The 24370-nt window shown below is 40.4% G+C and overlaps 2 protein-coding genes across 2 annotated transcripts; one reads left to right on the forward strand and one right to left on the reverse strand.

Moving 5' to 3' along the window:
• The first annotated feature begins 122 nt into the window (after positions 1 to 122).
• On the forward strand, positions 123 to 7966 carry LOC131893582 (sodium-dependent nutrient amino acid transporter 1-like). The gene is made up of 13 exons (XM_059243665.1): positions 123 to 656; positions 3566 to 3874; positions 4194 to 4265; positions 4338 to 4512; positions 4594 to 4770; positions 4974 to 5238; positions 5301 to 5571; positions 5647 to 5937; positions 6014 to 6190; positions 6255 to 6354; positions 6423 to 6602; positions 7366 to 7460; positions 7542 to 7966. Exons 1-13 carry the CDS (start codon positions 576 to 578, stop codon positions 7653 to 7655), a joined length of 2307 nt encoding a protein of 768 aa, XP_059099648.1. The 5' UTR covers positions 123 to 575; the 3' UTR covers positions 7656 to 7966.
• On the reverse strand, positions 7863 to 17877 carry LOC131893597 (uncharacterized). Its single transcript, XM_059243690.1, has 3 exons — positions 17671 to 17877; positions 9895 to 10320; positions 7863 to 8672 (listed from the first exon to the last, which is right to left on the reverse strand). The coding sequence occupies exons 2-3, from the start codon at positions 10219 to 10221 to the stop codon at positions 8076 to 8078; spliced, it is 924 nt and encodes a 307-aa protein (XP_059099673.1). The 5' UTR covers positions 10222 to 10320; positions 17671 to 17877; the 3' UTR covers positions 7863 to 8075.
• Positions 17878 to 24370: the final 6493 nt, after the last annotated feature.

Genomic DNA, 24370 nt, shown 5'->3' on the forward strand with positions numbered 1-24370 from the left:
TTTACAGGAGAGGTGTTGCAACGTAAAATACTGTCTTGCGGTAAACATAGGAGCTCACGAAGTCGTTGGTCTGTTACAATGACAAAATAGGCCTGTTACTGAATAAAACGCAGAAACATTAATTACCCTTTATTCCAACCACGACCCGAGAAGACTTCATCAATGCCTGATCAGGAAACAGTTTGGGAGGAATGTACGATCAATTCCCCCTCCTCCCCGCAAAATCGGAGCTCTCTGACTTGAGTATTGGGGTTAGTTGGCATCCTGTGCCCGTGATTGATTGTACGATAAGCGCATAAGTGGTGGAAATCCATTGAATTTTATTCCGAGGAAAGGATGTGTAATCTTCGGGAAATATGTAGAATCACGTCGAGTTGCTCCTCTGAAATCAGGGCAAAACAGAACAGAATAAAATTGACACCATTCGTTGTCCAACCGAGCTTTTTGGGATCAGTCTTGGTCTGAGTTATGACTTGGATAGTGTCGTCAATTGGGATCTTCGCAATTGATAGAGATGGTCGGCCCAATATCAATCCTATCGCTTGTGGTCTCAAGGCAGTAAAGCTCTCTTTGGTATGAAGTCTGGAGAGTCATCAATTCGCAAACGGGCCGAGGCCTTAGAGCTCACACTCCAACAAATCGCTCAAGCCAAAATGGTGGGTTAATTTTTGTTTCCTACAATGCCAATGCTTACATAGCATTGAATAGAGGGATAATTTTTTTAGAAATATCGGATTTAAACCAATGCTCCAGTTTACTTTGTCATTCGTTTGTTTCTTACGTTTTTTATCTGGCAATTGAATCACGTTTTGGGGTTCTGTTTGAGAAAAAGGTGATCGAACAATTCCAACATTACTGTAGGTTCAATTCCAAGGATTTTTACAGTTTTAAGTACGATATCTTGAAAGTTATTTTTTTCGTCAGTTTTCGGCTTCAAAAAGCTCTGGTTCTTTCTTAAACCAATCGCCTAAGTTTTGTGAGGCATTCAATACTTCACATAAATTTCAAAATATGACACGTTTTATAAGCTTCTAAAAATATTAGCGCTGGGCCGAGTCCGGCAAAAGTCAGACTCGTACGAGTCCTCTGATTTTTCGACTTTTTGCCGGACTCGCCGAGTCTAGACTCGAGTCTTTTACTACAGTCAGTTCTAGTATAAAGACTCGTCTTTAGAAGTTCTAGGAAAGAATGAATAATATTTATTCACGAGTCCTTTCTAAAAGACTCCAGTCTGACTAATTTCTCCGAAATCGAGTGAAAGACTTGAGCGCACTCGGGCTCGAGTCCGGACTTGCCCCAGCAGCAATAAATATCTACTTTCTTGCAACGGTTTCAAAGTTTCGAACCTTTCATTTTGTTAGTATTGAACTTGAAGTTTTTTTACAATAATTGGCCAGATTTTGACATTGGACCATTAGATGTATTGCTATGATACTTTAACAAATAAAGTACCTAATGCAATCTATTTTAACGTTAAAGTAAAATAATCAATTTGACATTTAATGAAGTGAGTTTCAAATAAAAATTTAAACCTCTTTTTTTGCGAGAAATCGATCTCATTGGATATTCCTTTTTTACGGACTTCCTTAGCGCTACTGGGATTGGAATCCCAGCAGTTCAAGACTTATAATCCTGCTACTGGATCAACGCCTGCATACGCCCTACGAATACTTGAAGGGCTTCATTTACATTTTTGACATCACAAGTTTCTTGTACATTATGCGACCTTGTTTGTGAGTTCATTCTCGTTGGTTGGTGATTTCTGGAGCCCATTCTGTATTTTTGATGAGAATTTATATTTTCATTATGAATCGTAAATTTATGAGAAGACAACCTTGTCAATTGCTTGCACCATAATTAGACCAATCAACGGCTAAATTTACAAGGTTGAATAAGAAAGTATTTGCTAATATATATATGAATGTGCATTCAAATCCTTACAAGGGGCCGGAAATTTTCCTTTAAGTGGGTTATTCAAGTCTGCTGGTGACCTTACAGGGGCTAGATTGGCTCAGTATTCCTTTTTACGGGCTTTTTGCTCATGGGGTTGAGAAAATTTTTTATCTTTCTGTTTGAGTCACGAAAACTGAAATTTCAATTTAGACTTAATTAGATGTTCAATTTAGATGTTCAAAGTCATATCTTAAAGCATTCTGAAATCACAGCCCGGGATTTGTTTTCTTCTGAATTCAGTTTTATCATTGTGAGAGGATTAACGCAAGAATGAAGGGTGTAATAGCTTTTAACAAAAATCAGACAATAGGGTAGGGAACATTTGTATTCAATTGCAAATGAGAACCAACCAAAATATGAACCTAATGAGTAGTACATTGCCAAATTTAAGGATGATTCTGTAATCGAAAAAATGTATGAATATAATTTACGTGAACTAATTTACGTTCAACTTGATTTTTGCTCATCATTTGCTATTTTTACTCCATGAAATATGTGTCCGAACTTTATTGAGAAACGATTTTGTGTCAATTTTTAATTCAAATATCACAAATCCTGTGTTTTAGGTTATTTTAATATTAGAAATCGTGAACACCAATAATTTCAATAATTTGCTGAAAAAGGTTCAAGACTTAATCGAGCATAAATAAGCTGTTGCTCCGACCCCCAGTCACTACAGAAAAGTATCAACAATATTATCATTGAGAGTAATAGGTTAAGTCTGATATGATACGTCCTAATATCCCCTAAGTTGTGTAATAAACAATGCACTCTAAGATATGTAATATACAAATTTTGCTGCCTCAGTTGTTCCTACTATTTTTGTAAAAGGGGACATTGCCTTTATCAGCCTTAAACTAGAGCAGTTCTTTGCTAGATGGTGCTAAATGCATCTTCCATCAGCACAGAGCACAAGGACACAGATGCTTAGTATATGACCTATTTCGCTTGTGGCAATATGAAGCCTAGGGTTTGATGTTCAAAATGATTGAATAATTTGCAGTGCTAAGGGCAATTTAGAACAGATTGGTCATTGTAACGATTTACGAACCCTTTTTTCCTTGGAATTACTCGGGCAAGTACGAAGATAATGCCAAATTTGAATTGGTTGTTACTCGACAACGAAAGTTAGGATCATGCCAAAATTTGACATAAAAGTTTCTGCAAACCCATATTCAATTTACTTTATCAAGAAAAATCAATTAATCTTGTTGCTATCCGAACAATTAATAATGCTTAGCTGAATGTCCGAGCAAAGATCGAGGTATTTTTTGGCCTTATGGACCTACCCCTTTTTCCCTTAATTCGTGCTTTTCATACCTGCTGAATATTCATAACCTCCAAAACTCCATCAGATTAATAGCAGGCTTCTGTGGACTCAAAATCAAATGATGAATAAGATCCATTGATCAAAGAAAGTATCAATAGGGAGGGGAAATCACAATCATTAAGCCGAGTTATTTTTGCCATTGTTTGCCCTTGTTAGGGCATCATCTTTGATGAAATAATAACAATATATGATCAAAAACCACGATTGTAGCTTGACGGAGGGCAAATGTTGAATCAGAAATTATGATATCCGTGAACACTTGTTCAAATATTTGGCTTTTAGGACACATCATCTCAAACAGAGGACAAAAATAGACAACCCGATTGTGGATATCCATCTAAGACAACGCAAGAATCTTTAAGCCAACATTCTTCGACCTCGAAAGAAAATGAGGCTGAAAAAGGCGTGACAAACGCCGGATTCCATCTCGACGAAGATGATGACCCTGATCTCGTCAATGAGGACAATCGAGTGGAACCTTGCATCCTTGTTCCTGAAAGCCAGGTTCCAAACACGATGACGATATTTAAGAAGAATAACAAAGTTGACGATGAGTCGACTACCTTGTCCCACACTAAGATTGCCAAAAAGGTAAAAATAATGATAATAATAAAATTCCGCTTCAGGGAATTCAATCCCCAACAACTCTAGCTGAAAACTTCAATTCCACTTCAAGTCTCACAACACCTGATCCTCCAACGAATTAGAATTTGCGGATCTGGCTAACACATGAATGTAGAACGAATCAGGAATCATGGTCAAAAACCTTTTCCAAGATTGACTTAGAAAATGCCACTGGAGCAATGTCTTAGTCTACATATTCCCAACGACTATCAGAAGGAAAAAAAATGAGCAATGAATAGGATTGGGCCAACAAGCAAACCTAATGATCTTGGTTGTTGCCTTACAGCATGTCAATTACTATGACACCATGTCAGAAGCAAGTGCCCATAATACCAAAGAGGCGGTGGTTCGAGATCAGGTAAGTCAAAACTTCTTATCGAAATAAGCACTGAATGCCTTCTCAAAAGTGAGTGTTTTCGCTTCTGTCCAGCCATCTCTTCATGGTGTCTCCTCCGAGCACTCTTTGGGAACACGGTCCCAATCCATGATATCGAAGGAGGTTGAGGACGACCTCGACGACGAAGAGGATGATGATGAGAACCGTCAACAATGGTCAAACCCAATCGAGTTCCTCCTGTCATGCATTGCAATGAGCGTTGGATTAGGTACGCTTCGAGTACTTGAAATAAAATGACAGTGGTTGGATATTGACAGTAACCTTGCCTCATATTTCTTGGGCTTTTCAGGCAATGTTTGGCGCTTTCCCTTCACGGCTTATGAGAACGGAGGCGGAGCATTTCTCATACCTTACATTATCGTGCTATTAACCATCGGACGGCCTCTTTACTTTATGGAATTGGCCTTGGGTCAATTCGCCAGTCGAGGGAGCGTCAAGGTCTGGGATATGGTCCCAGGTTTTAGAGGCAAGTAATATATCTACGAGATGGTTATGAACTTTTAGCATGATCATATCATCATCATGTTATGGGAGAAAAAGGAAATGAATGGAGAGTTTGTTATAGCAGGACATTCCTCGATGAACAGTGTTAATAACATAAATCATTTCTTTTCTTTTAACCTCTTCATTTGTTAACAATTTTTCTCCTTTACTGTCTTTTTTTCATAGGCGTAGGTTTTGGTCAAATGATTGCCTGTTCTTCCGTAATATCTTACTATACGTGCCTCATCGCTCTGGCTGTTTTCTATTTGGGGGCTTCATTTTCGTCCGAGCTCCCTTGGACGGTATGCGATAACGAGCTAACACCAAATGGAACTTTGTGCGTTTCATCCGGATCCAATTCCTCCTTGGCATTTCAAGATTTAGTTGACCGTGGCAAATACGAGCCTAACACCGAGTTGGAATCCGTTAGTTCTGCAGAACAATATTTCAGGTAACAATCGTAACGTAGGTTCCATTCCGAAAACGTCAGCTTAACGTTGGTCCAATTTCCAGAGTGTATGTTCTCCACGAGAAGAAGAGTATTGAAGATGGACTCGGGTATCCCGACTACAAGTTGGTGATCTGTTTAGCGATATGCTACCTTCTGGTGTTTCTCACCCTTTGGAAAGGAGTTGCGTCTTCCGGCAAAGTGGCCTACTTCACTGCTTTGTTTCCTTATGTGATCCTCATTACCTTATTAGTCCGAGGTGTGACACTGCCAGGATCATATGAGGGTATCATGTTCTACATCAGGCCACAATGGGAACAACTTCTAAATGTCAAGGCAGGAAGCCTACTCATGATGAGGAAAATAATTCAATTGAGGTCATAACATTGCCAATGTTCGTTGATTTTTTAGGTGTGGTATGCAGCTGTGACGCAGAGCTTCTTCTCACTCTCCGTTGGATTTGGATCCTTGATCACGTACAGCTCCTACAACGACTTTCGTCACAACACATATCGTGATGCCTTAATCATTAGCTTTGCTGACACCTTCACTTCTCTTCTGGCCGGTTTTACAATCTTTTCCATATTGGGCAACTTGGCCGAGGAATTGGATAAGCCCATTGACGAAGTCATCAACAGTGGCACGGGCTTGGCCTTTATCTCATATCCCATGGCCATTGGGAAATTCGACTTCTACCCTCAGGTGATCTTGACTCTTGGTTCTTGAAGTTGCATTTTGTCTTCATTCTCAAAGATCTTACAAATACTGCTCTTTAAAGGTCTTTTCGGTAATGTTCTTTGTGATGCTCATCACCCTGGGTTTGGGATCCGTTACCGGGTTGTCAAGTGGGGTCATTGCCATCGTATGCGATCAGAAACCGAATTGGAACAAGACCAAAGTCACGTTCATCATTTGTGTCATAGGGTTCTTGATCGGGTTGGTTTATATCACACCGGTCAGTGGGCATTTTTATAAAGTAACAACCACTTTGGAAATAATTAGAGCATTTACCATTTCAGGGTGGCCAACATATTTTGAATTTGGTTGATTACCTGGGAGGGGGGTTTGCCATTTTTTCTCTGGCCATTTTGGAGGTGATCGGCGTTAGTTGGTTGTACGGTAAGCATTGTAGTTCATTTCTCAAAGTTATGGTTTGCGTCGGTTAATTTGTTGAATTTTCTTTCAAGGCATGCGCCGGTTTATTCGGGACATTCACTTCATGATAGAAGGAGTTAAAATTGGTCTCTACTGGAAGTTTTGTTGGGGCATATTTGTTCCTGTGTCCCTCACCTTGATCCTGATATATTCCATCTACCAATTTGAGTGGTTGGAGTACTCCGGAGTGCCACTACCAGAGGTCTACGTCTGTAAGTATAACCATGAACCACTGGAATATGGACGGGAATGCTGCGGTCGAGAATTGGCAATCCGGAATTTTAAAAAGGCATTGCGTTTTTCTTCTAATGAGATTGGTTCCAGGTCGAAACAAGAACATATTTCAATTTTCACCTCAATCGAATATCTGGATCAAAAGTTATCCCCTCTCAAAGCTGAGTACACAACTCTTCACGGAATGAATGGACTAGCCCTCTTGTGGTAAAAGAGGGTTAAAACTCAATCTGTACCCTTATACTTACTGTGCTTTGGGACCGCATAACTTTTGACCCAGTCGTTCGATTGAGCTGAAACTTAAAATAAGCAATAACAATGACCTGGTGCCAGTCTCTCTTGGAGGAAAATACAATGCGTTGCTTGGCTTTTAAATTGCTAATTCTAGACCCTAGCATCCCCGTCCATATTCCAGTGGATCGTGATGTAACCAAGTCTCAAAAAAGACTTCCGTACCTCCAAATGTCAAGATTTATTCTAACCAAAAAGATTAAAGCTCGTATTTCTTGTTCTTTGGCTCTGATTTTTCTACTGTTTTCCCATTCCTTCAAAGATTAGTGAGTCTGATTTGAGAAGCCGTCACCAAAGCTCGTAAATAGAATGGATCATCTACAAGTCTGTACTACAAGTAACGAGCTGTTAGCTTTCATTACCAAAAGTCATTGATAATATTGGCGCGTGCATTCTCTATTGCTTGGCTACCTAAAAATAACGAATGACCAATTATGGATTTCTTTTCAGATGGTGGAATGGGCTTCGTCTTGTTTGCTCTTCTCCAGGTTCCATTTTGGCTGTGTTACTCCATCTGTATGGTGAAAGGAGACGATTGCTCAGAGGTAACATTTAACATTTACCCCCATTCAAGGGACCTCTCCCCAAAAAAGTAAAACCAAACACATTTCCCTTCCATTTTGCAGAAATTCAACCTGAGCTGGAAACCCAATGAGGCCTGGGGACCCAAAAAGGCGAAAATTCGCCGAGAATGGCTTCGGGCAGAAGCTGAGCATTTCTTTGATGAGGCTATTAAGTAAAGAAAAAATGCTATTAACGCAATTGTATATAGACAGACATGCCGGGTGACTCGCTATATTGAGGATGCCAATTCTTGGATCCAACACCTGTTCCTGTCAAGAAACAACATGGATTAGCAATGCTCCAAGTTATCTTGACAGCTTGAGGCATGTTGGCTGAGTTGAATTTGTATTAAATGAGGTGGAAATTCCAGAGCAAGGAGCTAATTCGCAAGCCGATAAGATGTAATTTATTGTAAATGATGATAGTAGTGTTGAGCACGTGTGTGTCAGTATTTTCCATTCAAATAAACCTAACAGGGATGAGACGACGTTTGATACGTGATGATTTATTCAAAAGGTACATTAGAACATGGGCTCATCCATTCAATTGTGAACAGTGCTGTGAATAGAATACTGAATGGATTCATGATGAGTTTTCTAACCACTACTTTGTCTCACAAGAGTCTTGTTGTAGTTCCCGAGGAACATATCTAGCTCGTCCAAGACTCGTTGGTACACTGGTTCGAACACCCACATTCCTCCCCGCAGCGTTCCTGATTGCTCGACCTCCTTGCAATTGGCCAAAACTTTGTGTCTCATGCCCATTTCGATACCCGAAAGGCAACGCTCCATTCCGAAGAAATCCTCCGGATGATAGCGGATTCGCATGACGAGCGATCGCATGTCTTCATTGCTTCTTTGGTGGACCCGATCTGCTTGGTCCAGCTCGACCAGGAGCTCGAGAAACAGACCATATCTCCCCAAAGACATGGGACGGTCCATGCTATCCTGGCCTTCATCCAGACCATCTAGATAGGCCTTGAACTTCATCCACTCGGCTCTGTTCTTCCAAGTTTCGGATATGGTGCCAAGAGAGAGCTTGGAGTCAATGGACGGGATTGGATTGACAAATTCTTCGATCTTCAACTGAATGGCTGTGCTTGAAAAGATCGTTCTGGGTGAGGACGGGCATTGGAGTTCATCCGAGGTTGGTACTGGAGGATCCAGGGCTGGATTTTGTGGAAACGGACATGTCTGCAAATACAATAGGAGCACCTGATGTCAGACCATCGAACACACCTTTATCAAGCAGGCAGATGAATCATAACAAACGTAAAACAGGTCTGAAGTTTTTTTTTAACATTCAAAGAATCCAAAGTCACGACAATGAGCAAAGCAACATACGGGTATAAATGTAAGACAAGCTCGAAACGAGCTCAAAGCACGTGCTTGGTAGATTGCACGCAATTTCTCAAGCCTACGCACATCCTTTACACAACTCAACAATTTATAACTCACACGAAGAAAGGCTTAAAAGAGATCAATTCCCAATGCCAATCAAGGGATTCCCATTCCGTCACTATTCACTGGATAGGCAAACTACAGTACAGTATGTATGTAAACACCACTATATCAAAGGCCAAATCCAGCAGGCAGAAATCTCAGCCAGGGCTCCTTGCTCGGCGCTCGTGCCTGCGTGCTCTTCTTCCTTTCCTAGCCAAGCCTTGGCAGTGGGATCTTTCCGGATTAACGCGCTTGGCCTTTTTTCTATACTGTGCAAGAGGACCAAGGGAGCTTCTTGACTTTCTACCAATGCTAATCCCTTCTTCTCTCCTGACTGCAGTGATTTTTGCTTTCACGCTCCATCGCCCTCACGATCCCGTTTCCCGTTCTCGAGTCATTGTTTGCTGGGTTGTACTGTACACACTGGGTTGGAAGATCTAATGTTGCCCTATTGCCTATTGTTGATTAAACGTTAGACGAGATAACAGTTCCCGGTGAAGGGTGTTTTCTTTTGATAAGAAGAATTACCGGCAAGATAGGTTATTTTGGGGTTTTGGGGGCAGATTTGAAGCGGAGTTGTTAACCATGGACCATTCGGGAAGGAGTTGATTTTCTTACTATCAACATGGTTGACCTCTATGAAATACTTTGTTTTGATGAAAAAAGGCATTCTTTAACTTCTTCCTTTGTTTGTGTACACCAAACATAAAGCACAGTTGGTTTTGATAACACTTTCAATGATGTTTGTTTTATGATAATTAAGTACAATAATTTCCATCCAATGTAACGACAAAGCGATTTTTATCTGCTAAATGACAATAGTGAAATCAATTATGTTTCATAATTCAAGACATTCTTAGTTTAGATCTCATCTGAGGGACCTCAGCCGCAAAAGACGCACAAAGTACTAATCTGAACTTATCATTACTCTCCATGACATACGATTAAGGAGTTAACAATTCAAAGGACATACTTGCTGCTGAGAGAGTTGCCATGGAGTTTGAGAATCTGGTTTGGGCTGAAATTGGATCACAGGCTTGGGATTTTCATTGTCGTCATTGTGACGAACACCATTGGACGAGATGGAATTGGATTTTTTCGTTTTCACCGCTCGATGGCGAAAGTTCCGATTGAAGCTCTTGAACTTGCTCACATTGGACTTGTTGTTGTTGCTCTGCTTCTTCTTGGACCTCTTCCCAAGTGTGTGGTCTACTCCGTTAGACCCACTTTCGCCGGTCTGGACCACATCGTCCTCCTCGAGGTCACAGATTCTATGAGATTTGCTCCAAACGCATCCCATGGGTGAGTGTGCCCTTTTTTCCACGATGAGATGGATATTACGAGCCGAAACGTGTCACATAACGACTCACTCGGTCTTTTAGGGTCTCGCTGGCGAAATCTGGAAAAGAATGTGAAAAATGCAATGAGCTCGGGGCTACGCAAACAAATAGGCACTTTTCAATTTGAGACACCTCCACTCTGTTTGAGCAAGAACTGGCAAATTCACTTCATTTCGGGGTTCTCGTTCGGAAGTAGAACAAAAATCCTCGAGGCCACAGAAATGAATATTCCTTGCCACTTCTTGGAAGGATGGAACCATCGTTCCTGGGATTGTCAATATGCACACGTGCTTAATCCAATCGGAGTTACTTCCCGAAGAAAGAAGGTATTACATTTTTCAAAGAAACTTGAAGCCTCTTTCATCTTGGCACTCGAGACTTAAAGCTGGGTAGATATTGCTTGGGTGTCACATAAGTCATAGATAAGGTTGCAGCTTTTTCAAGCAAGCCTCTCGAAAGCTTTCTCCTAAATTGTACCCTTGTTTAGTAGACCATTATCGACAAAGAGGAGAACAACGGACGTCTTATCATATCTTTATAATGATAAAGAAAATCCCCGAAAAAGCAATCTTTAAGTTTCAATGTAATGCTATACTAGTTTTATGATAGTTTGACAGATTGAACTTGTTCTTTGATTGATGAATGACTTATCAGGACATATTAAATATATTTCAGATGTAAAACTTTTTTTTGAGACTAAAAACCACACTTTTTTTCCAACATTATCTAATTTCTTTAATGCACTATGAATGAATCACATCTTGATTGACGAGAGATTTAAAGTTCAAGCTTCAATTGTACAATGATTCATCGCTCCAATTTAATAAAGCATGAGGTAAAACTTATCAAGTATATGTAAGTTTGGAGGATTGGTTGTACTGCAGTTTGATCGTCGAACTCAAATGGTATCAATTCAACGGTTCTCTCCCGTCAACGAAGACTTTCAGATAAGTATTAGATTCCAACAAAAGAGGGCTTGACTTTAAGCGGAAAGAACCAGATTTGAAGAAGACCTTTCTTTACATTGTGCAAAAGATGTCCAATCTGCCTTTCACCTCGTATCCATATCAGTTGACTCTTATCTCACATGTTTCGCACTCCGCTTAAGCCGAAATAAAACTAATTTATTCGGATCGCCGAGACCAACTAGTCCTTTTCAATCCAGCGTTACCATCACCATTTCATTTGAAATTAGTCCAAACCTTCTGTCGAGCTATTTGAAATACCTTTTTCTCCCTCTAATAATTGCCTGCCACAGCGACCCTGTGGTGAATCCTAAAATCTGGCCTACAAATGTTTCCTCGCCCAGATTAACGACTCAAACTTTTTCACCCCGTCGTCACAGGTTTGTAGGGCGTCTCAGATTTTTTGAAGGTGGCTTTTAAAATCACACATGAGTTGAAGTTGAAGCACCAACTCATATTAGCATATATTCTTCGAGGACAAACGAACTGGTCGTGTAAAGCAAGCCATGGAGTCAGCCCACTAAATCATGGACTCCCTCCCTCCATTTCATCCCCAAATTGTCACGTTCACTAAACCAGTGCCGTCTCTTCAATTTCGGGGATATATTAGCATTTCTGAGGAAAACATGCATCAAATTTGAGGGACGGGGATGCAAAACCGGGTTGCGGGGACACAACCAGCAAATTCAATTGATTGAAGCTTCCCAAAATGTTTCTCGGGGTCTTCTCAAAAGTCTTGTTATTTCTGGTTGGCAGATTCTGGAGATGCAAGCGACCCAATGCAACAAAATGGGGGAAAATCATCAACTTTTGTGGACACATCGGTAGCGCATTTGTCAAAGGGTGTCAAAGACGATTTTGTGCACCACTCCCAAACAATTGCGAATTCGCTCTAAACATGTTCCATATGATCGAGCATCTTGGAGTTTCACTCAATGAGGGAAATCATTAGTTTGATTCGAAATCCAGACGCCCATGAGGGGAGGCTAATTTTTCATTTTCCATTTTAATGGATTCTCAGCTGGAAGAATCGTGACTGTGCTAATTGAACTCTCTCTCCATAGATGAGACATGTGAGGCACAAAGCTCTCTGAATTACGATCTCGATCGAAATTAACAAACATAGAGTAGCATAGCACGAAGGAGTTGTCGTTATGTAACGAGCTCTGTAAAGGTTTAAAATATGCTCGGCATCCTTAGGGTTCCGGTGGGAATAGAGAAGCAAAAATGGCTGTCTGAACTTGCAAGTCAGAGAGAGAGAGAGAGAGATGACTCAGAAGGTTCAAAGAAACTTCAGTTGGCGAGGAAAAATCACTCAAAGGGAGCAATCTTGACAGGAATATGATAAGAAATTAGGATAGGGTGACTGGCAGTATAGTAAGCTCTGCCCTCAGAGTTCATCTTATGCAAGGCTGATGATAGAGTTGTTATGCATAGAGCGTTGTCCATTCAGTTTTGCTTTCAATCTTGCTTTAGTTTACCAAAAATTGGTTTGAACGCATTAGCAAAGCAAAAATTTGATTAAATGTGTTCTTAAGCTTCTGATTCGTCATCACACAAAAAATATTGTCCCCTTCTTTCTTCTTCGTAGCTTTACAGACACGTTACAACAGAAATCTGCATTTTTCCGCAATTTGCCAAGGTAACTCTAAGGAAATTTCATGAAGCAGCATTTCATGAAGGGCAGAGAGTAAAAAGTAGATGTTAGAATTGAACTATAGAATGGATTGGGAAAGCCCTCTATATATGCAAGTTCTATGAATTGGAAGTGTAATGCATAAGGGAGAGGAAACTAAAAGAGGGGTAGTTAGTTATCTCATTCAGTGCGATGGCCAAAAGAGGAAAAGCCAGTAATAAGAATTCACATCCAGTTCAGGGGAAGAGTTGGGCTTTTTTTCTAGTTCTTGAAACAAGTCATGACTTGATGTATTGATCATCAACAGCAATTGAAACGAGTTCTGATGCGTTGAAAATCTATCGTTCTCTTAAGATCTCTCTTGACTCTATTCTCGCAGGGTCAAATTTTCTGATGGGTTTATTTTGTTGCGGCCATCTGCTCGAAATGTGTTTGAAAGCAGTTCCAGGAATCCATGTCCAATGGGTTGTTTATCGTCTAAATCATGTCTTGCTCATAAATACAAAAATCGGTACTCTCGATCCCCAGCTCCAACCCCTCTAGAAAAAAAAGGTTTCAGGTTAGTATTGACAGGTTCAATACATAGAGCAATAATTCCAGCGATGTGTTTCATCATTCATTGGCATTATAATAATTCTAAACTTACGTTTGACATGCATACTAGGCAACTAACCCAAGTTCTTATAAAATTGCTATTGTACAAGTGACATTTGAAACTACTGATTCTTAAAACAGTAATTAGACATGCCAGAATGCGCCCGGATGTCCTGTATCTAATAACCTGAGTCGGAGCTCTTCCTCATATTTTCAGATGGCCAAATCAGTCCAGGATTATCATTTTAAGCGCACTGTGAACTAGAACTTTCGGGGGGGAGAGGCAATAGCAGAAGAAGAAGAAGAGTTCATCGAGACTGTGGACGAGGCCAAGAAATTTCAAGGGGAGCTGAAGCGGATTGAACTTATCGGACGTGGAGATCGAATTCGGCGCTCATGTTTTTCAAATCATTTTCAATGACTCGTTTGGAATTCCAAGTGGCACACTTCTTGAAACATGACGAGATCGTATCGACGACTCTTTTTTTTTCAATCCTGTTATGAATCTCCTTTTCCATTACAACTGAGTCCTAAATGTACATACTGCCTGGCATTCAAATTGTAGTAGAATGTTTGAATCGAAGGTGAGTGTTGAATTATTAAAAATTCAACCGCCAAATAACAACCTTAATGTTTTCGTACTTGTGGTTTGTATCAAATCCCATTTCAACATGTTTTCTTTTACTATTTGACCAAATTAACGCTTAATAATGAACAATGCCCACCACTGTAATATGACAGCTGCTTCGAAGACAGTCTATGGAAGTGTAACTGGACACTGCCTTGCCAGAGGGCTGTCAACAGACAAGACTTGAGTAACACATAACTCGGTCTAAGGTTGGCTCAATGGAATTCTTATACGGCATACCTTTGGTCCGATTTGATCAGGTCCGAGGTTCATCGTTCAAGTTCTTGTCGAATGCTTGGCATACCGATTTGTAAGCTGAGAATTACGGATACTTGGTCGTGGGACCGGATCATTCGAAACGTGAATCTTTGCATGCTAATCCATGATATGCTGGAATATGGAACCATGAAATCGCAAATGGCTCTTTGCCTCTTTGGTAAATGGACACAGAGAGTTGGAACAAACAGAGTGAAAAGTTAATGGCGCTTGCAAATGGATGCCATGGAAGTTGAGGGAACCAAGATTCCTCTTCAAATGTTTCGGTACGAGTTTCCTTGAAGTTCGTATATCTTACAAAAGACACGTTTATGAATGTATATTGGGAAGCTTTGTACATTTGTACGATAAAACTTGGGGTCACTTTTCGTGGTTCCATGAGGTCTCCACAGAGACCGCGATTTCAATTTAGATTGTAGAATTGCTTGACTTGAAATGCATATCTGGACTAACTTTCTTACAAAATAGATACATAAAACAATTTCATACGTGACAAATCAGCGTATCCCAGCATATGTTGTGGATGCAGAAAAGATTTCCCCCCTTTTTCGAGGCATTATCACTTTTTCCTCGAAAATGTAATGATGGAAATCTGGGCCCTGACCTTGAGTTCACTTTGATTTGAGTGACTCTCATCCAATTACTGTGTTTCAAAGAACGAAAAATACACACACAGTACGTTGCATAGAAAATCTCCACGGGGACCAAATATCCAAGCATTACCTTGTACAAGGTCCCAGATACAATTAAACTGACATAATTTCAACACCACTCGAACAAAAGTACTTAGCTCTTAGTTACAGATCAGGTAGTAAACCCATTTCTGGTACAATTTTGACCTTGATATGGTGCTCTTTCGTACGTGAATCCATGGATACCATTTATCATTTATACTGTTTATAACGTGAATTGCTATTAGAAAACCCTTCAGTATTTCTACTTTTTTTCAATCGTCATTCGAGTATTTCGATCCGAGCCTTGGGCAAGAAATGATTCCTTAAAGGCTTAGACTAGTTCAACTTTAGTGTTGGTCGAACGTTACCAAGCTTGACTTCGCCATCGTATTTAAAGACCGTGGGAATGATGAGAGGTTCTCCAAGTCTTGAAATGTCTCGCATAGTGACGACATTGTTGGACAACCAGAGGGTTGAAATCTGCTTCTCATGACGGAGACTCATCTTTCAGTGTGACAATCATTTGATCGCTCTTAAGAACTCATTGAGGGTGCAATGAAGACGCGGAATCTCACAAGTCTGTCATCATGGCTCATTGAATTCAACCCGAAGAAGGGAAGGAAGGTCCGGTCCAGTCGGCCGAAATGGGTCACTAAAATAAGTTTTGTAAATAGTTTTTTTTTACCGACGTTATGTCTTTAGAGATGGTTGAATACGAGTGTCCAACACTAGGCCAATTCAATTTGTCACTTTTGTTCGCAAATTCGTATAGACCACATGTACATAGGCGTCTAATTGGAAAAGGGTATGTTTATTCCTTGATGGTTGAAGACGTTTCTCATGTATTAGATGACATCTAATCAAATTTGATGTGCCAAAGGGTAGGAGCATAGGATCAGAAAATTGTAGTTGGATGGTGTTTGGTTTGAGAACGTTTTAGCATCGATTTAAGTGCTCAAATTGGGGTATCAAATGTTTTCTCTATATTTTAGGGAAATTATCACAACTGAAAACAGAATTGTCGACAGGCGCGCTTCAGAGAGATCATTGAAAACATTTTCTTCCTGATTATTCGTTGCCACAAAGCTAAAGTTTAGTTCGAGAATTTTCATATGTCCCCTCAATCAAGAAGCTCAGAAACTTATGAGGTCAAAATTAAGACAAAAAGTGTCTTGAGCGTTTGACGTAGAATCAAATTGAGCCTATTAGTTTGATGTACATAGAACCACACAATTGTAGTCCCCAGAATTAGTTCATAAAGTCAAAAGTTCCTTCTGCTATGCTAAGCAGAATAATGAGAACTACCAGAATAAACATGAACGATGCCTTGCAATCTGTTATTACAAAACTCACTGATATTTTTATCCGAATTAAACTTAAAGACTTGAGATCTCATTTTTACTCTTGAACCTTTTGATGGCCCTACATCATGCTATGATGTACAAATTAGTCTTGACGACGGTCCAAAACAGCACATTTTTACAAATGCTTGTGGATGACATGATCAAATTCAGATTTCCTTTGAATTCGATATCGAAATTCAAGAAAAGACATCCCATCACATTAAAGATACATGTATGTTTGCAGTTAAAATGGTGGTACGACAAGCAGAATTAATTTGAGGTTGTAAAACTTTTGGGGCCAAGACATCCACATTGTATCCCAATGTTTTTGGATTGATACATGACCACATGACCAACTTAGAGTTGTAGATAAATCTTTATTGCGGGTTGAATTGCCCTGGAAACCTTCAACAAAGACAGGGCTTGATAACAAGAACACGAAAAGCAGGTTTGGTTTTCCCAAGACCCTAGTGTAAAAGAGATGTAAAAACATACCTTGGTTACCACCACAGCAAAATAGCAAACAAATATAGCTTCTCAATATCTAAATGACTTTGGATTCTCAAGAAGCTAAGCCAAGGTTGTTCAGATTTTAGGTTCTCTGGAACTTTCTCAAACAAATGTTCTTAAACTTAACGAAGCACAAGAAAGATTTCATCTTTCAAATTGATTTTTGGAACATCTAATAATTGGAAAAGGCACTTAGTAACTACCTATCGTATTGATGATCTATTCTTGCACAGCTCGGCTGATTCAAAGATTGATAGGAGTATTTTTGCTAAAATAATTACTCAAGAATATACATGTCCAAGCAAGGAAAAGAATCAAAACATCCATCGAAATATATGCCTTGAAATAAGCAAATATTAGAATTCTATCGAGTTCACTGATAGTCGCCAGGCCTACTTGTTTTTTGCTATCGACGAATCAAGGCCTATACACCTAAAACGAAATACAAATCCAAAGAGCGATGGGTACCACTGTTACTAGAATACGGTTTATTTTTGTCAGTTGCTGAATTCCCTAACACTTGCTCGAAATATTTTTGGGAACTGAAACCTGACGTGTTTTGCGTAAGGGAAGTAAGTCCATAGGCATTAGTAGTTAGTCGCCATTTTAGATCCGTTTTGAACCGCGAACGTCCTTTATTTTGTTTGAAAAAGATATTAGGAGTAGCATAGTTCAACATCGGGTCATTATTGAAATCGGAGCCCATGCGAGACATTCAGAAAGATCATTTCAGCCCAAATTAAAAAAAACATGATAGAAGGTAAGCCTTGAATTGTGCCTTACCTTGAGCCAACTTTGTGGAAAACGAGAGTAATAGCACCACTTGCACTTGTTCAATCACATAAAAACAAAAATAGATATTTTTCCCAAATCAAGGTTGAATTAAGCACTTTTGAAACTGGTTGAAAACTCGGCCATATTTGATGCGTGATCTTTGTTCTTCGTCATAGGTGGATCTCTCGGAATGAGTTCTAGGTGGTCGAGCTCGGCGACGAATCCTGAACGGGGAATCACATCGCAGCTCGCCGTTCAAATTGGTTGACGCCCCGTTCACAAAATCACGGACACGAAATCACGCCGGTGACCACATAGGTGCTTGTAAAATGGCCCAAAATAGACGCGTTTCTACTCAGCCCCCGACTCAATCTCATATTCCAATAGCTGGCATTTTTTCATTTTCAGCTTTTCTTAATATAAGAGCCATGCTACTGAAGTTCGTTTGGTGGAACCCATTCAGGAAATGATCACATTGTACTCGACTCACTTGGATGTCTTAATAGATGGTTTCTTCCCTCCCATCCCCTCTGTAGATCTCCAGAGCTCCAGAGGGTTGAAATAGGTTAAAATGTGTATTGAAAACCTTTCAGGCCAACAAGGCATCATGCTAGTACAGGAACGAAGTAGGTGATCCATTCCGCTTGGCGTGCTCTTCCATAGGTGCGTGCACCTCAATTGCCACTCACAGGGTGGCCCTCTAAAATCATCGTCATCTATCCGGAGCCAGAAGTACAAGCTAGCGCTATAGAAGTGGAGGCAGTAGTAGTAGGAGTAGTTGTACTAGAGCTAGTAGAAGGCAGAGAGATGCTTCGAGAGCGGATGGTGGTGTTGAGCATGAGCACAAAAGCATTTGCTTCGCTTGCTTCACTCTGCTTGTTCGTCGTTCCGTGGGACGTGGGTGGTCCTTTGGCTCCTCCGACTTCAAGCCGATGAAGATGTCGCGGTCTTGGCTGACGGCAAAATTCTTCACTGTTCAAAAGATGTGAAGACTGAAAGAATGCGTCGCACTTCTAGAGTAGGATAGAGACAATAATATACGACAATTCAGTGACCAGAGAGAGAGAGAGAGTGGAGAGCAATATTGAGAGTTAATCGTAAAGGAAGCGCACGAATTGACTTATGACCTAGGAGATATCAAACATTTTTGTCGCTTTCAATGCTCTGGTATGTGGTTCAAAAGATATTGGAGACTCCAAGTCTAAAGATAGCTTGGGATATGAGCCTTTCTTTAACACCCACTCAAAGATTTCTTACAATGTACACGTACATTTTAAAGACAAGTAAAACAATGACCGAACGACTTTCATTTTCTTATAGTGCATAAAGTACTAGTAAGCTGCATGGCTGACCATTTAATGTTGCTTAATACCAGTATCGCCATTAAAATCCCTCTAGAATTCTCTTGTTATTTAGAAGGAGCAACTTGTAAAAACCGTGTAATGGGCACAGCTTTGGCGAAGAAGGTCTAGATTTTATGTTGGATGATAGAGCCCCTCAATTCGTTATATTCAATGGTTTTACGCCTACTGTTTATTCCATCTTTAAACACGTGATAAAGTAACAGACAAATAAACACATGGACATTTTTATTTTTAGAATAAATCGACATTTCTGACATTTCTTTGCATTTCTAGTTATGTTCAGCAAAATAAGCAGTCTAATGAAATTCGATCATGAAACTTTTTCGAGGTTAAAAACCACCAACGCATTTGATCTACCAAATAATTGCTTTCTATATTGACCTTAGACCCAAATTGTACGTAGGAGTGGGTTATAAGTACGGCGTGACAAAATTAGCTGTTGCCATAATTGGAATTAGATTCAAAGTATAATCGTTAACCTAATGCTGATACCTTGTAGAACGCCTTGCTTCAATACCTCACCACAAGTGATTGAAACACATTGATCTAATTGTTCATTTGAAACCTTTTAGGTAGATTTGAGCGCATTCGCTTAAAATTATTCTTTTTTGGATTATGTTGCTTTTTGTATTCAGGGTAAGGCCCGAGAGGTTAACCTGCCGCGGCCAGCAAAGACAGCCGTCATATTGTCCCCATAGAGTTTGGATAGGCATCATTGTGTCCGTATTATCCAAGTAAAATCCAAAGGCTTCGTATCTACCGGGTGACAGGAAAAAACCGGACGCGGTAAATTGCTTTTCAAGCCTAACGAAGCAGGTTGCGGAGTAAACGTGTAAAACACAAAGTTATTAAGCATTATCATTCAATTCGTTTTTTTAATATATTACTCCACATTTCCCTCTCGCTCTTTGACTACGGTTCGAAAATGTCGACGAGCACTTCTGCAGCAGGCACGGACCTCTGCTTCAGGTAAATTTGCCCAAGCTGTTAAGAGGGCTGCCTTGAGATCGGGAAGACTCTTCAAAATTGTTCCCCTTAGTCTTCTTTCCAGATTTGACTAGATGGCAAAGTCCATTGGGTTCAAATCTGAGGAGGAGGGGTGCCATATTTCCTTACTCAAGAACGAGGAAAGATTTTCCTTGCATCCCTCTTGTGTTTTCACCCAAATAATCATTGATATGATTTCGAAAACAAATTGGCCGATTAGAAAGCAGCATATTTTTCTGGTGCCAAATATATATTCGGTCTCAATAACAACGATTTTGAGAAAGCGTCCAGAGACATTTCTGCCACCCGGTATCGAGTAGGGGTGGGTGGGTGTGCACACGTTCTTGGACCAATAACAGGTGTTGGCTGCCAATCATTACTGAGCCACCTTGGTGGTGTGTGCCAATGCCCCAATTCTGTTAGAGCACCACATTTCCATCAGGGTAGTTGGCCTGAACCCTCGGCAAAAAGTTTCCTCCAAGGTCTGCACTTAGTTATTTCCCGTGAACAGAAACCAGACCAGGGGGCGGCCTTGCCATCAGAAGCCACAAAGGCCAGTGACAAGGCGGAGACAAGGTGCTTCGTGGTGCTGAGTGTAAGAACGACCACATCAACATCGCCAAAGCTCAGAAATCTCTGTCGGGGGCTTTCCACCATCAAAAAGAGTGCGAATCGAATTTCGTTTTTCTCGTTCAGAAGTTATTTTCTCGGACAATTTTCCACCCAGATAGAGCTGAGTTAAGTTATCTTCATTTTCTTTCTGCTTCGGGTATATTTAGGAATTACCTGTTTGAGAGGGCAACGTTGAATAATTGAGCAAAAACTAAGCTAAAAGCGATTTTTTTTTCCGAACGCTTGGTACAACACAGTAATTTTAACATCCTGATCTGAACTCCCTACATAGATTTGAAATATTTAATTTGCAAACTTGCTGTTTGTCCCAACACTGCCTTGGGAGAATGCAAATATATCAAATCAAGCCCTGTGCCCGAGTCAACTGCTGATGTTACAAAATCTTAAAACGCCAAGCAAGCAGAGGATTTTTTTACAGGATTTGGCAGGTAGAAATCCATGCTGATCAGATCCATTAGGAAGCTGATAATTTTTTTCTTGATGAGGGCCTCTATGATTTTGCAATGAGACCCTCGTGAGGGGGCGATAATTTGCCGTTTTCTTGTGAATAAGACTGATGTTCGTAGTATGGGTTAGTAGTATTCTTGCATTACATGTTGAATATTGCCGCCAAGGGTATGGAACCTACATCACTGAGCCTCTCCTGAGGACTGCGACAGATATATTCTATCGGGTCAGCTTGCGTGATTTGTTCTTATTGTTTTTAGTTATTTTGCAACCTCCTAGGAGAAAAACATTGCCAAATGGACCTTCCTTGCAATGGCTTTGCTTGAGTGGTCGCTGAAAACTGTTGTGAAATAATTGGTCAGAATTTCCGCCGTCGAGTGGCCCCCGTGAATATCAGTCCATTTGTGTTGCAAATAGGTCCAACCGTTTGTTCTCTCTTTCAAAAGTTGTTGCCATATCCCAAAAAGCTTTGCTGACTGTTTTTAGTGCTTAAGGTTTCTTCAAATTTTATTTTTTCCTTGACGGACCTCCGTGCGTGTTCATCGTGGGGAGCATTCGAGACAGTATTTTTGAAAAAACTTTTTGTAGAGATCCTTTAATTTTTTTTCAATTGCTCAAGTCTTTACTCGACCACAGAGGGTTGTTCTTGTTTCGTCGAAGTCTCCAAGGAATGAACGTCTGAATTCCGTAATCAATGGTGCTCTTAAAAAAATGTCCGCGTCTTCCACGTATGTTTATGGTGGATAGTTCTATTAACCAGACCATAAGTTCCATGAGATCAATAAATGCCTAGATACCCTATCTGGTGATGCTTGGAACATATTGGTCAGTCTTAGCCCAACAACCACTCAGTAATGGTCAACAATATTTGTACGGTTGAAGTTACAAACTGCTATTTCTGGCATACGACCAATTCCGAACAAAAACTCCATGAATGGATTATTGATTTAGATACAGGTACACGGTACAAAGAATTAGGACTTGAATTGACAAATGCACTCATCTGAGCACCGTCGACAGAAGTCTCCTGGTACTTAAATCTTTCTTAGGCGATGATGGGAACACCTTCCCCCTTCCATTTGAAGTGTCGACTCCACCCTTCTACGCAACAACTTGGTAATCCAACATCTCGAAGTCAAAGGGACGAGAATGAGCCATTAAGTTAAGATTCTAAATTTAAGATATCAATTGTTTCTAGGACCTGCGCATTTTGAACAATGCTTCTTGCGTTCATATATAATGAGCACAAGGGCGGCATCATATTAAAGTTTGGACAGATTTGATTATGATATACCTTATCGATAATGGGTTCCAATAAAAGAAACTCGAGGCACCGATGCTAGGGACTTTGATCCTCGTCGTATTATTCGGACATTTAGGCAAGCGCTGGTACCAGCAAACAAACTTGCCTACCAATGCCAGTGATGCAAAATTGGCGTTTCAAACTGGTTTTAACGAATCTGACCTTTCCTCATATAGCAATGTGAAGGAAGGGTCAGCTTCTCAAAAACGTGTTTGAAGCCCCAAACATGCATCACTGCCACTGGTACCAGCAAACAAAGGTACCTGCCAGAGCTTGCCTAAACGTCCCCATGGGCGGGCGAATTATTTCCGTTGTTGGGGTTGGGTGTCTCTATTAGGTTTTCTCCGAAAGCGGGATTCGAACCCACGCCCTCTGGGGAACCATGTCGTGCCTCTACTGGGTACATTAGACTACTCAGCTACCGTTATTATTTTCTTGATGTCCATGTCTGTTTTGTGTTCTATTTCGGTTTGCCCTTTTTCGTCTTTCTCCTTCCCGTTCTCCCTCACTGAGGTCTCCTTACTATCCCTGTCACAATCAGCTAGAAAATGAAAGTTTTAAAAACAAAGACGGCATTTTAATATCAGATTCGATTTTTATTTTCAATTGCAGTTGCTTTCTTTGCATAGAGTTAATAAAATGAGGCTCAAAGACTGTCGATATGGTCAGGACAAGTTTGATAAATTCGACTTGTATTGGTACCGATTTGAAGAGAAGAGTGAGGCCTTCCAAGCTTTCTTAAAACAGGAGGCATGAAAAGAATAAAGAGCGTGAGTTGCTGACTAGTGCTGGGGAGAGTCCTCTGATTTTTTTTACTTTTCCCCAGACTCGATTGTGGTAAAAGATTCGAGTCCGGCAGAGGACTCGCGTCTTTTACTACAGTCAGTTTCAGCAAAAAGACTCGAGTGCACTCGGACTCTAGTCCAAATCCAAATCCGCCACAGCATTGTTACCATCTTGTCCATGCCGATTTCTTGAAATCGAAACTTAAATGAACTTTATGTTAGGAGAGTGGCGACCATTGAATACGCATTGGCCTTTATAGTAGCAAGTTTTAAGGTATAACTTTGAATAAAAAGTTTCTAGTTGTGGCGTTTGGTCTCTTTTGCATCCATAAGAGGCAAGATCCCAAGAACCGGTTTTCATAAAAGATAATATTTTCCACTCATGCCCTTTTTGGCTTTTTTTCGTGCTTTACCGATCACTACAGAGAGTATAATCCAAGGACTATGAAATGAAAGATTGTTATTGTCGTGAGTTAAACTTTACGATATTTTATTGACCAACAAATTCGAATAAGCAGACCGAATTAGCCTTGAATGTTGGGTTGACCTGGAATGATCATCGAAATTATGCCTAAATCTGACTTGAAAGGTCCTTGAAAGGATCAACAATATTTACGAACCCGCTGCAAATGTTTGAGGGGAGAAAATTGGAAGGAGACAGAGAAAGAAGAGAGTTGGACTTCATGGTTCGAACTAGCCTGGATTCTCGAAGGCTTGAAGGTGCTCTAAAAACACACATTAAGCTTCTACGGGCACTAGGATTGACCCCAAATTCTGGGTTGGGACAAGCTCATGTATGCTTTTGAAGACGTACATTATCAGATACCTTTCGTACCTTCTCTGAATACTATACAGTCCCAACATTTTTTATCCCTCCCAATACAAGAGGTTTCTCATTCCTGTTATGTTCCTAGTGAAACATCTTTGGACCTGCTCGAGCTTTTGCAAACCTGCTGAACTCATTGGAGCCCAAATGGGAGAGGCATATTCAAGATGCGGCTGAACAATCGACTTGTACAGAGTTAGCATTGTGATACCATCTCTGGATTTAATCGTGCGATAAATCCAACCACACGTTTAAAATACTTTTCCCACCTGCAAATGGAAGTGTTCGTTGAGCTTTCCATTAATTTGGAGGATTACCCCGAAATCCTTCCTGGACGAAACTTAGACAATAACATGATCCTCAT

Source organism: Tigriopus californicus, chromosome 1, assembly GCF_007210705.1.
Source record: "Tigriopus californicus strain San Diego chromosome 1, Tcal_SD_v2.1, whole genome shotgun sequence".
Taxonomy (NCBI): Eukaryota; Metazoa; Arthropoda; class Copepoda; order Harpacticoida; family Harpacticidae; genus Tigriopus; species Tigriopus californicus.

Bases quoted from the DNA above. Each gene is read 5' to 3' on its own strand.
- LOC131893597 (XM_059243690.1), bottom strand. From the start codon at position 10,221: ATGGGATGCGTTTGGAGCAAATCTCATAGAATCTGTGACCTCGAGGAG. The intron at 8,673-9,894 runs GTATGTCCTTTG...TTGTATTTGCAG, and splicing joins GGCAACTCTCTCAGCAGCAA to ACATGTCCGTTTCCACAAAA.
- LOC131893582 (XM_059243665.1), top strand. From the start codon at position 576: ATGAAGTCTGGAGAGTCATCAATTCGCAAACGGGCCGAGGCCTTAGAG. The intron at 3,875-4,193 runs GTAAAAATAATG...GTTGCCTTACAG, and splicing joins ACACTAAGATTGCCAAAAAG to CATGTCAATTACTATGACAC. The intron at 6,603-7,365 runs GTAAGTATAACC...ATTTCTTTTCAG, and splicing joins ACTACCAGAGGTCTACGTCT to ATGGTGGAATGGGCTTCGTC.